The 13,175-nt window shown below is 36.0% G+C and overlaps 1 protein-coding gene across 1 annotated transcript; it reads left to right on the top strand.

Annotated features, from left to right (window-relative positions):
- Positions 1-526: 526 nt before the first annotated feature.
- abhd16a (abhydrolase domain containing 16A, phospholipase) lies at positions 527-13,088 on the top strand. Its single transcript, XM_051132184.1, has 20 exons — positions 527-677; positions 2,306-2,362; positions 2,495-2,561; positions 5,557-5,643; positions 5,824-5,909; positions 5,997-6,070; positions 6,170-6,277; positions 6,447-6,561; positions 8,292-8,393; positions 8,538-8,601; positions 8,691-8,740; positions 9,076-9,199; positions 9,307-9,411; positions 9,504-9,567; positions 9,644-9,700; positions 9,792-9,854; positions 9,937-10,013; positions 12,158-12,256; positions 12,398-12,444; positions 12,552-13,088. Exons 1-20 carry the CDS (start codon positions 576-578, stop codon positions 12,633-12,635), a joined length of 1,632 nt encoding a protein of 543 aa, XP_050988141.1. The 5' UTR covers positions 527-575; the 3' UTR covers positions 12,636-13,088.
- The last annotated feature ends 87 nt before the right edge of the window (positions 13,089-13,175 follow it).

Here is a 13,175-nt window from a genome sequence, read left to right as displayed (position 1 = left end):
CCAGCAGTATTAAAATATTCGCCTAACATTTTACCTATCTGAGGGTCCCTGGAAATCCTGGTTTGGCCAACCACAAAAGTTTGATGCACTCTTCTCCTTGATTTGTTACAGCTTTTGGCATCTGTAGTACCTGGTCCAACCGATTATTACAGTATATCTATGTTATATCCAAAATATGACAATACTGACCATTTTCAGCAGTAATAATCAGCAAAATATGCAATTTTCTTTTGTTTTAGTGGCATGCATTCGATTGATGATGCGTCGTGAAAACCCTCACAACTCTGAGAAAAAAAAGTCAGAATTGATTGTTTGTATCACGCAATTCTGAGAAAAAAATAAGAATTACGAGATTATGAGTGAACTCGTAATTGGGAGAAAAAAGTCACTATTGTCTTTCTTTTTTAAATTTTTTTTTTTTTTTTTTTTTGGGCGTAAACAGGCTTCTATAAAACATATTTTTCATTGAAATAAAAAATGCACTGCCGCGGCTGTGACGTGTTCTTATTTTTCGCATTCGCTGCTGTAGTACCTGTGATCCTCTCAGGCTGCCGTAGTTCCTGACCGAGGTGAGAATGGCCGGCTGGATGTTGCTCCGGTGCCTTTTCGGGCCCTATCTACATCGGATTCACCGTTCACCGGACCAAACACGTACTGACGGCAGAACGCCCCGCAGGGTACGACTCTTCCTTCCCCTTTAAACAGAGCCATAGCCTTAAAAGACTGCAGAGATCAGTCCTGCAACAATGTGCGGAAGTGCATTAATGTGTTATTGGCGGAGTCTCAAATCCTAGTGAGCTGCCTATATAGACAGCGTTTGACCATCAAACGCGATTTGCTTTGATCGGAGAGTTCGAAATAAGCTCAAATCATGTCATAAGGCATTGTCTAGATAGGCAGCACACTCGGTTTTGAGACGCATCCATTGACAGAGAGCTGTTAGCGAAATGAATTGAGCTTATCTGTAGTGGTCAAATGACAGGACAGTCTACCATCTGTCATGTGGAGCACAAACATAACAACGCTATTATCGCACCCATGCGTCGAATTATTGCGTTTTTATTTGGTCTCTATGTGTGAGCCTGCACCACAAAACCAGTCAGTATACATCATTTGAAAGTTAACAAAAAAAAAAAGGTGTATAGCCATATATTTCAATTTTTCTGAGAAGCTTTAACGGTTCTCCAAATGTGAACCTGGACCACAAAACCAGTCATAAAGGTCAATTTGTGCTGAAAATAAGATGAATAAATGAGCTTTCCATTGATGTATGGTTTGTTAGGATAGGACAATGTTGTCTGAGATACAACTATTTGAAAATCTAGAACCTGAGAGTGCAAAAAATCAAAATATTGATAAAATCGCCTTTAAAGTTGTCCAAATCAAGTCCTTAGCAATGCCTATTACTAATCAAAAATTACGTTTTGATATATTCACAGTAGGAAATGTACAAAATATCTTTATAGAACATGATCTTTACTTAATATCCAAATAATTTTTGGCATAAAAGAAAAATCGATCATTTTGACCCAGACGATGTATTGTTGGCTATTGTTGCTAAAGATATAACCATGCTCCTTAAGATTGGTCACATTTGGGTTAGACATAAGATATTTGTTATGAAACATACCCAGACTGTTGCAAAATAACTTAATATTGAGTAATATAATCTTTCTCTTACCCTCTTCACAGAGAAATAATATTCTCACATGTGAATCTACCATTTAGATCATTCATTTATTCTGTAGGCTCTCCCTCAAAAAAAAAAGTAAGATTTCACAATACAAAAAAAAAAAAAATATATATATATATATATATATTTAATTTTTTTTTTGGCCTTTTCACCTTTATTTTGATAGGATAGATCATAGCTGTCAGGAAGCGAAGTGGGAGAGAGAAGGGGGTGGGATCGGGAAAGGTCTTTGAGCCGGGATTTGAACTTGGGACGCCCGTAGCGCTATGGCGCTGTATGGCGCTGTATGTCTAATATTTCTATACTTTTGTTTATTTTTATTTATTTTTAATTTTTTTACTAAATGTATGATACTAAATGTATCATATTTTTTATAAGAAGAAGAAGAACAGCATCAACAATGATACTATTACTAGTTGTTTTGGGATATAAATTAAAAACATTTCTTGTCATGTGTTGATGTGATTCTTAAAATGCTTTCTTGCAGAATGAATATAAGGTTCATTGTAACAATGTGGTATTATTAAGTGTAGAAACTGTTGTCACTATGACAAACTTTTGTAAACGTACATCAAACTCCGTACATAACTGGCATGTCTTTTTCTTACGTAGGGCTGGAATTATCAGCCCAGAGGTTTGGAGAGGCACACAGACAGCATCCTCGGTTGGGTACGTGATCTCTGTCATGTTTCATTGCATATTTTCCTGCAGTTGGTGTAGTGACCAAATGATCCCTGTTAAAAAAAAAGCCCAAAGGTTTTGCAGTGTGAAGTTTAATCACTGTCATGCGTTTTCCTTCAGGCCTCAGTGCTGTGGTCTCTGTCCTACTACACTTCTCCACTGCTCCTCTGTTATCTCTACAGGAAAGGTAAAACACAAATACACCATCATCTAACCACAAATCTTAAAACCTTAATACATCTAATAATAAACAGTGTTTTATACGTTCACCAGTACACTTATTTTTGTTCTCGTTTCCATTTTGTTACTAATACTAAATAATATGCAAAATATTGTGCAAATCGTATTGTTATTACACAAGCAGGTGTTGATTGGGTCGGTTCAGCGGGTGTAATCACATCATATGAGTCACGGGCTAATGCTCTCACAGCAGTGCTGTATGTATTTTTAGTCTGGTTCATAAGAGGTTTCAGACCTGAGGAACAGTGATGTTCAGGTTGTGAATGAGCTGTGCTGTAGTTTAAAAACTGAATGAGCTTTTTTACATCATGAAAAAGGTATGATCTTGTTTTGTTTGAGCATTCAAATAGCTGAATCAAAGATGTTATGGTGCAGTTGTAATATTAAGTGCTGAATGAGATGTGCAGTTCAAATACTGTATTTTAATGTTGAATTCAGTATGATGTGGTTATGCGATCATGGTTGTACTGTAGTTGATATTCTGGCGTTACTGGAGTGTATTGTGGTTAGAGAGTGTGTTGTTTTCTTATTGTCTTTGATATTCTCTTGCACAAGAGAGTCTGTGCCTTACAAAGATGTGGTGAATGGCAGTCTGTAATAATTGTTCAATTAAATGACAATCAAGCACTGCTAAGGTGCAGTTAGGTTACTATGATAATAATTAAGCTACATAACAGATTGTATCTACAGATTAGTTTAGTTATTGACCACTAATAACAAGATGAAGATTGTTTTACTGCTGCCCCAGGTGAGCCTGTCAGTGTTGCCAAGTCTGTGGTTTTCCCGCGGAATTGGGCCACTTTAACACTGCCACGGGTTGAAGCAACCCAGTAACATTATATTTAGCCCTTGGAATGTAATTTTTACTTTGAGACCCCCTCCTAGATGCGGTTGCATTAGTTTGGGCTTGAGTAGCAATTGGGTGTGTTTTGTTGTAAAAGCATGGCAACCTTGGAGTCAGTATGTCCACAATTTGGTTGTCATGCCAACTTTTTCCACCACAAAAACTGATAAATGTGTTTTTTTTTTAAATCAAAATTATTTGAAATTATTTGTACTATAGGCTCCGCTGCTTGAGAACAATAGAAAAAAAACTTGAACCCCTTATGCCCAGTGTTGCATTTTTGCTAAACATAAAAATGCTGTCTTAATTTCATTCTGTGTAAGCCTTTTACCATTACTAGATTACTATATTAATAAAATAAATACTAAAATAAAATAAATAAATAATATTAGCAAGCTTTGTGTGTAGTTTTTATCCACGTGTAGTGAAAAAGATGATTATTTAAGGCTAATTTATATGAAGGCTGTAATAACACATCTATAATGCATATCTATAACAGCTATTACAACCATAAACAACTGTTCTAACCAGTTCTAACTGATGCCTCTAAGTCGCTCTTGTATAGAAACCTGTTTCTACCACTGAATAAAAAAAGGTTTAGCGACTTTTTATCTCACAATTCTGACTTTTTTGTCTCAGAGTTGTGTGATAGAAACTCCCAATTCTGACTGTATTTCTCAATTGCATAATATAAAATCCTATTTGCGAGTTTTATAGTCAGAGTTGTGTAATAGAAACTCCCAATTCTGACTGTATTTCTCAATTGCATAATATAAAATCCTATTTGCGAGTTTTATAGTCAGAATTGCGAGATATGAAATCGCAATTGTGAGAAATAAAATTTCAAAATATAAACAGGCAATTCAGATTTTTTTCTGCATTGCATGATACAAACTCACAATTGCAAGAAATAAAGTAAGAATTGCAGAATATAAATTCGCAGTTGTGAGAAATAAAGTTAGAATTACGAGATATAAATAGACAATTCTGACTTTTTTTCTCAGTATTCTGTGATTTAAACTTGCAATTACGAGAAAGTCGGAAGTGCAGGATATAAACAATTGTGAGACATAGTCATAAACGGGCAGTTCTGACTTTTTTCTGCATTGCGTGCTACAAACTCGCAATTGCAAGATATAAAGTCAGAATTGTGGGATATAACCTTGCAGTTGTGGGAAATAAAGTCAGAATTGCAGGATATAAACACAGTTGTCAGAAATAAAGTCAGAATTGCAAGATGTAAGCAGGCAATTCTGACTTTTTTTCTCAGCGTTGCGTAAAATAAACTTGCAATTACGAGAAAGTCAGAATTGCGGGATATAAACTCGCAATTGCAAGATATAAAGTTAGAATTGCAGGATATAAACAGACAGTTCTGACTTTTTTTCTCAACATTGTGTGATTTTAAACTTGCAATTACGAGAAAGTCAGAATTGCAGGATGTAAACAATTGTGAGAAATAGTCATGAACAGGCAATTCTGACTTTTTTTTTGCATTGCGTGCCACAAACTCCAATTGCAAGATATAAAGTCAGAATTGCAGGATATAAACAGGCAGTTCTGACTTTTTTTCTGCATTGCATCGTACAAGCTTGCAATTGCAAAAAAATGAAATAAGAATTGCAGGATATAAACTCACAATTGTGAGAAATAAAGTCAGAATTGAAAGATATATATATAGGAAATTCTGACTTTTTCTCAGCATTTTATGATATAAACTTAAAAGAAATGAAATCAGAATTGCGAGATTTTAAGTCAGAATTAAAGGATAAACTCGCAATTGCAAGATATAAAGTCTGTAATAAACTCACAGTTTATTATCACAGTGACTTGTGAGATATTAAGTCCAATTTTGAGGGGAATGAAAATGTGATTCCATACTCTTGCGATTCAACAAACCTCATCTACAGTATGTCTGCCAACTAGATTTTATGCATTTAAAAGATTTCAGAAAACCAATAATGTCAGTTTGCTTGACTCTTTCATGTCTGTCTATTCTTGTTGAGCCTTGAGTAATATTTATGAGTGAAAAATTAATAACGTGGTGAGGTTTTGTGGGCTGTTGATCCGAGATGATTAATACTGATGTATGTTGTAGGGTACATCTGCAGCAGTAAGCTGGCTCCTATCAGTCAGTATGTTGGCACAGCGCTGGTCTGTCTGCTAGGAGTGGCCTGTCTGAGAGGTGACATTACATTTTACTTTCTTTGTATATTTATTAGTAATTTGTTTAATAACCATACTTTTATATCAGCTTGTATTTGTACGTTAAGAACTTTCACACTGTTTTAAAATACGTTTAACACAGTTAAGGGTTAAACATGATTTGTGTTTGTTTGTGTTTTTACCGCTGTGCTGTTGTTAGGTTGGGGACGCTGGAGAAACCCAGAGTACCTTCAGTTCATCACCATACTGGAGGAGAACAGGAAGAACAACACACCCAGCAACAAGGTTAGACAGTAGCAGTGCCATAGGAACATTCCCATGGAGCTTTGCTTAATGAGTCCATTAAATGAATGTTGATTCTGTCCCATTTAGAAAAAACTTGCATGCTTTGACTTCAACTTCAAACACTGGCCTGTAGATTTCAGCTGGAAAGAAGTTGGTAGTCCGTAAGTAAAATCTTGTACTCGCTTTCTCTTAGTCTTTGAGTTTTAGAGGAGTTTGCTTTAATTGGGTTTCTAATGTTTTTGCACTTCCTCTGACTGCAGGAAGCTGTCTAAAGGTGGCGTGTCCCTGCTGAGGCCGGAGCCGAAACACAGAGGAGCAGCAGACAGCGTGCTAAATTCAGTTCGCACGTTACCGTGCCACATCTTAAGGTAACAAATGTGTTAAAATACATTGATAGATTTGCAGTGATTTACCTTATTGTTAGGGTTGTACAAATGCATAGGTTCGATTAGAGGTCACCAGTTCGCAGAGCTCTCTTACGTGTACATGAGCAGGCATGCAGCATAGTTTCTCATATGTTGTGTGTGTTTTGTGTAGTTATCTGATTGCGCACTCGTTCGGCCGGATGATGCTGTACCCGGGCTCAGTGGGTCTATTGCAGAAGGCCATGAGACCCATGTTACAGCAGGGCCAGGCCAGACTCGTAGAAGAGGTAACACACACAACTACAAATCCATACTACAACACATTCAAAACTATTCTGAGCAAAACATATGCAGCTATTAAAAAAATAATAAAAAAATTAAAATGCAAAATTATCTTGAATTTTAATTTTAGGAGTGTTTCTGTTTTTTTATTTTATTTTTTTTTTTACAGAAAATGCCATAAAACCAAAAAAAGTGTGTTATATGTAGGGTACAGATGTATTGTCCAAAAAAATCAATTTGAGAATTAACATGTTTTGCCTTAACTATAATTTGAATCATTAATTACTAAAAAATGCATAATTACTGTACACTTTCTATATAGCTGTCATTTTCTTTGAACAATATTTAAAAATAACTTATTCAGTACCTTGTGTTTTTGACATGTTTTTAAAATAATGCTCATCAAGGTAAAACAGTAATACATAAAAATACATAAAACAGTAATATTTTAAGAAAGTAGTGCAATTTAAAATAACTCTTTTCTATTTTAATATATTTTAAAATGTAATTTATTCCTGTGATGCATAGCTGAATATTCAGCATCATTAGTTCAGTCTTCAGTGTCACATGATCCTTCAGAAATCATTCTAATATGCTGATTTCTTGCTCAGAAAATATTTATTATTATTATCAATGTTAAAAATAGTTGTGCTGCTTAATATTTCTGCTGCTTAATATTTTTGTGGAAACTGTTTTTTTTTTTTTTTTTTTTTTTAATTAATGAACATTTTAAAAGAACAGCATTTATTTTAATTGGAAATATTTTGTAACATTATAAAATACTTTACTGTCACTTTAGAAAAGTATTAATTTAAACTATGCTTTAATAAAACTTTTTGAATTTGAAGATCAAGGTTAATTTAACCTAAATGTGACTATCTTCTGTGGCCCCTGAAGGGCAGTACTAAATGGAAAAATATGATATTTAGGCAAAAAAGAAAAATGTACACATCTCCATTTTGTTCAAAAGTTTTCACCCCCAGCTCTTAATGCTTAATTTTTCTGAAGCATCAGTGAGTGTTTGAACCTTCTGTAATAGTTGCATATGAGTCTCTCAGTTGTCCTTACTGTGAAAAGATGGATCTCAAAATCATACAGTCATTGTTGGAAATCTTTCAAATACACAAAAATGTTGAAAAACCAAAGAATTTGTGGGACCTAAAGGATTTTTCTGAAGAACAGTGGGCAGTTTAACTGTTTAGGACAAACAAGGGACTCGTGAACAACTATCACTAAACAAAAAAAACACAGCTGTGGATCATTCAGGTAACAACACAGTATTAAGAATCAGGGGGATGTAAACTTTTGAACCAGGTCATTTTATAAATTCAACTATTATTTTCTCTTGTCGACTATATGAAGAGTTCAGATGCAAAAGCCTCTAAATCCATCTGACGTTTTTCTTTAAAATAAGCATTTCTTTCTGGCTTCTTTGTATAGGCTTCTATGTAAGTACCGGTACTTCTGATTGGGCTGAGGCATTCACTCAGTATCATTATCTCATTTTTGAAATTTAGCTGGTTTTGAGTTTCATATGTAAACATCTTTAATTTGAAATATCTTATTTAGGTCAGTACTAAATAAAAAAAAAAAATAACATGCATTTTATATGATCCCTCTTATTTTGGTAAAATAGTTAACATTTTGCAGATTCTGCAAGGCGTGTGTAAACTTTTGATCTCAACTGTACTCTATATGGAAATTCATACATTATTTGTGTGTTTGTTATGTTCAGTATGACGGTCAGCGAAACAAACTGGTGGCGTGTGATGGGAATGAGATTGACACTATGTTTGTGGACCGGAGGAAAGATGGAGGACAAGCCGGAAAAACTCTGGTAAGAATGTGAATAGTGTGAAGTAAATGTGCCACTACAACAGAGCAGAAGAAACCATAATAAAGAAGCTTAAGGGAAATAAATAGTATAATAAAGTAACATGTTACCTCTAGCTTTCCAATGCTGATATAATGTGCATCACAGGTGATCTGCTGTGAGGGAAACGCAGGATTCTATGAGGTGGGCTGCATGAACACGCCACTGGAAGGTAAATGTGTACAGAATAATGTGTCTGTGTTATATTTTTAACATTAAAGCACTAGATGGGTGTCAAACTGTTTTCTCTCATGTTTACAGGTGGATATTCAGTGTTGGGCTGGAATCACCCAGGGTTTGGCGGCAGTACAGTAAGTCAACCTCACACCATCTGTTCCTAACAGTGACCATGCATAACAGCTCACAATTAAAGGAGAAGTCCACTTTCAGAACAAAACTTTACAGATAATGTACTCACCCCCTTGTCATCCAAGATTTTCATGTCTTTTTTTCTTCAGCCGTAAAGAAATTGTTTTTTGAGTTAAACATTTCAGGATTTTTCTCCATATAATGGACTGATACGGTGCCCCGATTTTGAACTTCCAAAATGCAGTTTAAATGCGGCTTTAATGTAGTTTACACCAGAGACACATTTCTATGTGTTTTATACAAAATGTAAAATGTAACATCTCTTCTGCTTTTTCAGGGGTTTCCATATCCTCAAAATGAGGCCAATGCGATGGACGTTGTCATTCAGTTTGCCGTGCATAAACTGGGCTTCCAGCTGAGTGACATTATTGTGTACGCCTGGTCAATAGGAGGCTTCACAGGTAAAAAAAAAAAAAATCCCACAGCAACAAACCAGCCAATCACAGATCAGAAAACACAACAGAAAAAAAAATGTATTTGTTTTAATTCTTGTATTGCTCTATTTTAGCGAGTTGGGCTGCGATGTCTTACCCAGAGATCCGAGCTCTGGTTCTAGATGCTTCATTTGATGACCTTTTACCCCTTGCGCTAAAGGTCATGCCTGACAGCTGGAGTGAGTGTTATATTTTTTCATCTCTACTCATTTTTCTAAAGAGTGACCCAAAACTGAATTAATGAGTAAATGTGTTTATTTCCACTTCACAGGACCCTTAGTCACCCATACAGTGAGGCAGTACATGAACCTGAACAACGCTGAACAGCTCTGCAAGTTAGTCACATGATTTATTTAATAGTAAAAACATAAAGTTAACAACATGAGCTGAATACTCTGGCTCTCATTTCAGATACCAGGGACCAGTGTTATTGATCAGAAGGACCAAAGATGAAATCATCACTACCACGTAAGTTATCGAGGACACAGATAAACACATTCTTGCTCGCAGAGGCAAAGTGAATTGTTGGTTGTGACATTGCTGTTTTGTTTGGATACAGGGGTCCAGAGGATATCATGTCTAATAGAGGGAATGACCTGTTGCTCAAACTACTCCAGTACAGGTCAGTACACGATTCACACAAACTGCTTAATCTGATTCTGTGCTATCATTTGGTTTCATCTTTCTTTCTCTGTGTCTCTCAGGTATCCTAAAGTCATGACAGAGGATGCTATCAGGGCAGTCAGGCAGTGGCTCGCAGCAGGGACGCCGATTGAAGAAGGTGTGCTTTTATAGTTCATTCATTTCGATTATTATTACCGTTGTCATTTTTAAAAAAAATTGGGAATATAGAAAATATTTTATTTGTATTATTTATAAATATTAAAGGAGAAGTCCACTTCCAGAAAAACAATTTACAAATAATTTACTCACCCCCTTGTCATCCAAGATGTTCATGTCTTTCTGTCTTCAGTCGTAAAGAAATTATGGTTTTTGAAGAAAACATTTCAGTATTTTTTCCATATAATGGACTTCAGTTATTTTTTTTTTTTACATTTTTATATATATATATATATATATATATATTGCTATAAAAGATCTTTAAGTTTCTGTTTGTATATGAAAAGATTTTCTCACAATAAATGGTAAAATGCTCAGCTCTCAGAGCTGTCCTAGCAAATATACAGGTGCATTTCAATAAATTAGAATGTTGTGGAAAAGTTCATTTATTTCAGTAATTCAACTCAAATTGTGAAACTTGTGTGTTAAATAAATTCAGTGCACACAGACTGAAGTAGTTTAAGTCTTGGGTTCTTTTAATTGTGATGATTTTGGCTCACATTTAACAAAAACCCACCAATTCACTATCTCAACAAATTAGAATATGGTGACATGCCAATCAGCTAATCAACTCAAAACAGCTGCAAAGGTTTCCTGAACCTTCAAAATGGTCTCAGTTTGATTCACTAGGCTACACAATCATGGGTAAGACTGATCTGATCTGACAGTTGTCCAGAAGACAATCATTGACACCCTTCACAGGGAGGGTAAGCCACAAACATTCATTGCCAAAGAAGCTGGCTGTTCACAGAGTGCTGTATCCAAGCATGTTAACAGAAAGTTGAGTGGAAGAAAAAGATGCACAACCAACCGAGAGAACCGTAGCCTTGAGAGGCTTGTCAAGCAAAATCGATTCAAGAATTTGGGTGAACTTCACAAGGAATGGACTGAGACTGGGGTCAAGGCAGCAAGAGCCACCACACACAGACGTGTCAAGGAATTTTTCGTATTCCTCTTGTTAAGTCACTTCTGAACCATAGACATTGTCAGAGGCGTCTTATCTGGGCTAAGGAGAAGAAGAAATAGACTGTTGCCCAGTGGTCCAGAATCCTCTTTTCAGATTAGAGCAAGTTTTGTATTTCATTTGAAAACCAAGGTCCTAGAGTCTGGAGGAAGAGTGGAGAAGCTCATAGCCCAAGTTGCTTGAAGTCCAGTGTTAAGTTTCCACAGTCTGTGATGATTTGGGGTGCAATGTCATCTGCTGGTGTTGGTCCACTGTGTTTTTTGAAAACTAAAGTCACTGCACCCATTTACCAAGAAATTTTAGAGCACTTTATGCTTCCTTCTGCTGACCAGCTTTTTAGAGATGCTTATTTCATTTTCCAGCAGGATTTGGCACCTGCCCACACTGCCAAAAGCACCAAAAGTTGGTTAAATGACCATGGTGTTGGTGTGCTTGACTGGCCAGCAAACTCACCCGACCTGAATCTATGGGGTATTGTCAAGAGGAAAATGAGAAACAAAAAATGCAGATGAGCTGAAGACTCAAAGAAACTACCAAAAGTCCAGAAGGCCAACAATTCACTAAAATGTTTTTTTTATTGGTCTTATGAAGTATTCTTATTTGTTGAGATAGTGAATTGGTGGGTTTTATGTTAAATGTGAGCCAAAATTATCACAATTAGAAGAACCAAAGACTTAAATTACTTCAGTCTTTGTGCACTGAATTTATTTAATACACAAGTTTCACAATTTGAGTTGAATTACTGAAATAAATGAACTTCTCCATGACATTCTAATTTATTGAGATGCACCTGTATATTCATGTGTTCATGTACTCATATGAGGCGGCAGAGGCTGAAAACACCAAAACTGCACCATTCATTCACACAGAGCCATGCAGAACATTCACGATTCATATTTTAATAGTCTTTTTGCAGCTTAATATTCAGACACTAGTCTATATCAGGTTTTGATCTAAGTACACTAACCTACTTTTGATTTATTCATCCAAAATATGAACCCTAATATGAAACGAATTATGACAGTCGGTATCAGCCAGAATTTCTAGTTTGGTATGTTCTCTGTTTTGGCTTTATTAAGCATTATGTTTAAAAGTGAGTCATTTTTTCCTCTCTTTCTCAGAATCTGTGTACACTGGTTATGAGGTGGATGACGATTGGTGCTTGTCTGTGCTGCAGTCCTATCAGACAGACAGAGAGACCCTGTTCCCCTGGAGCGTCGGTACGTGCTTCATACACAGTAGCCACGCTCATGTCCAGAACTTAAATTGGTGTTGGTGTGATCAAAACAAAGACGCTTATTACTATGGCTACAGTTTCTCCTTAAAACAAAACTGATCTGATCTCCCGTCTTTTGTTTCAGGTGAAGACATGACACTCGAGGGCAGAAGGCAGCTTGCTCTATTCTTGGTATGTTACAAGAATCCGAGTATATGCAGTAAATAAGAATGCTAAAAATTTCTCTCTCTGTATATAAAATAATATGATTAATCTAACAGGACAATTCTCTCTCTCAGGCACGAAAGTATATGCGTAACTTTGAGACGACGCACTGCACTCCACTCCCTATTACTGAGTTCAGGTCTCCCTGGAAACTGTAGGGAGCCAATGAGACTAACAGGAAGAGAGCGCCGGAGGTCAGAGGTCAAAGGAAAACACACACCGGTACATCTGAGTCAGTACTGCAGGGCGGCAGGGAGGCGTTTAGAATTAGTCATTTGTCTAAATGTAACAGGGTTACTCATTTATGTTTGTTCGCATGGTTTGATAGCGTTTCTTGGTTGTGCTCCGCCTCCATCGCAGTGGGTATTTAAGATGTAAATGAAGATCGGAAAAGTGTCGATGCTCAGGTTTGTCGTCACTGTCGTGATGTTTGTTTCTTTTGAGAGACTCTCAGTGACGGGACTCAAAGATCTCTTGCCTCTTTCTCAGTCTGTATTCATTTTTATCCTCTATTTTGTGGAGCACTGAAATTATGAACAAATCGTATCGTAAAATAATGTTCTGAATGTTATGTTACATATGAATATTAAATAAAACCAGGGGATACTTTTTTTGTGGTTGGGTTCCTTGAAGTCTTCAATCATGTCTTTATTTGTGGTTGATGCAAAATGAAAGTTAAATTGAAATGGTAGTTTCAT

This window comes from Labeo rohita, chromosome 16 (genome assembly GCF_022985175.1).
Source record: "Labeo rohita strain BAU-BD-2019 chromosome 16, IGBB_LRoh.1.0, whole genome shotgun sequence".
Classification (NCBI taxonomy): domain Eukaryota; kingdom Metazoa; phylum Chordata; class Actinopteri; order Cypriniformes; family Cyprinidae; genus Labeo; species Labeo rohita.
The sequence above is the reverse complement of the archived record's forward strand: the minus strand, read 5'-3'. Positions and strand labels throughout refer to the sequence as shown.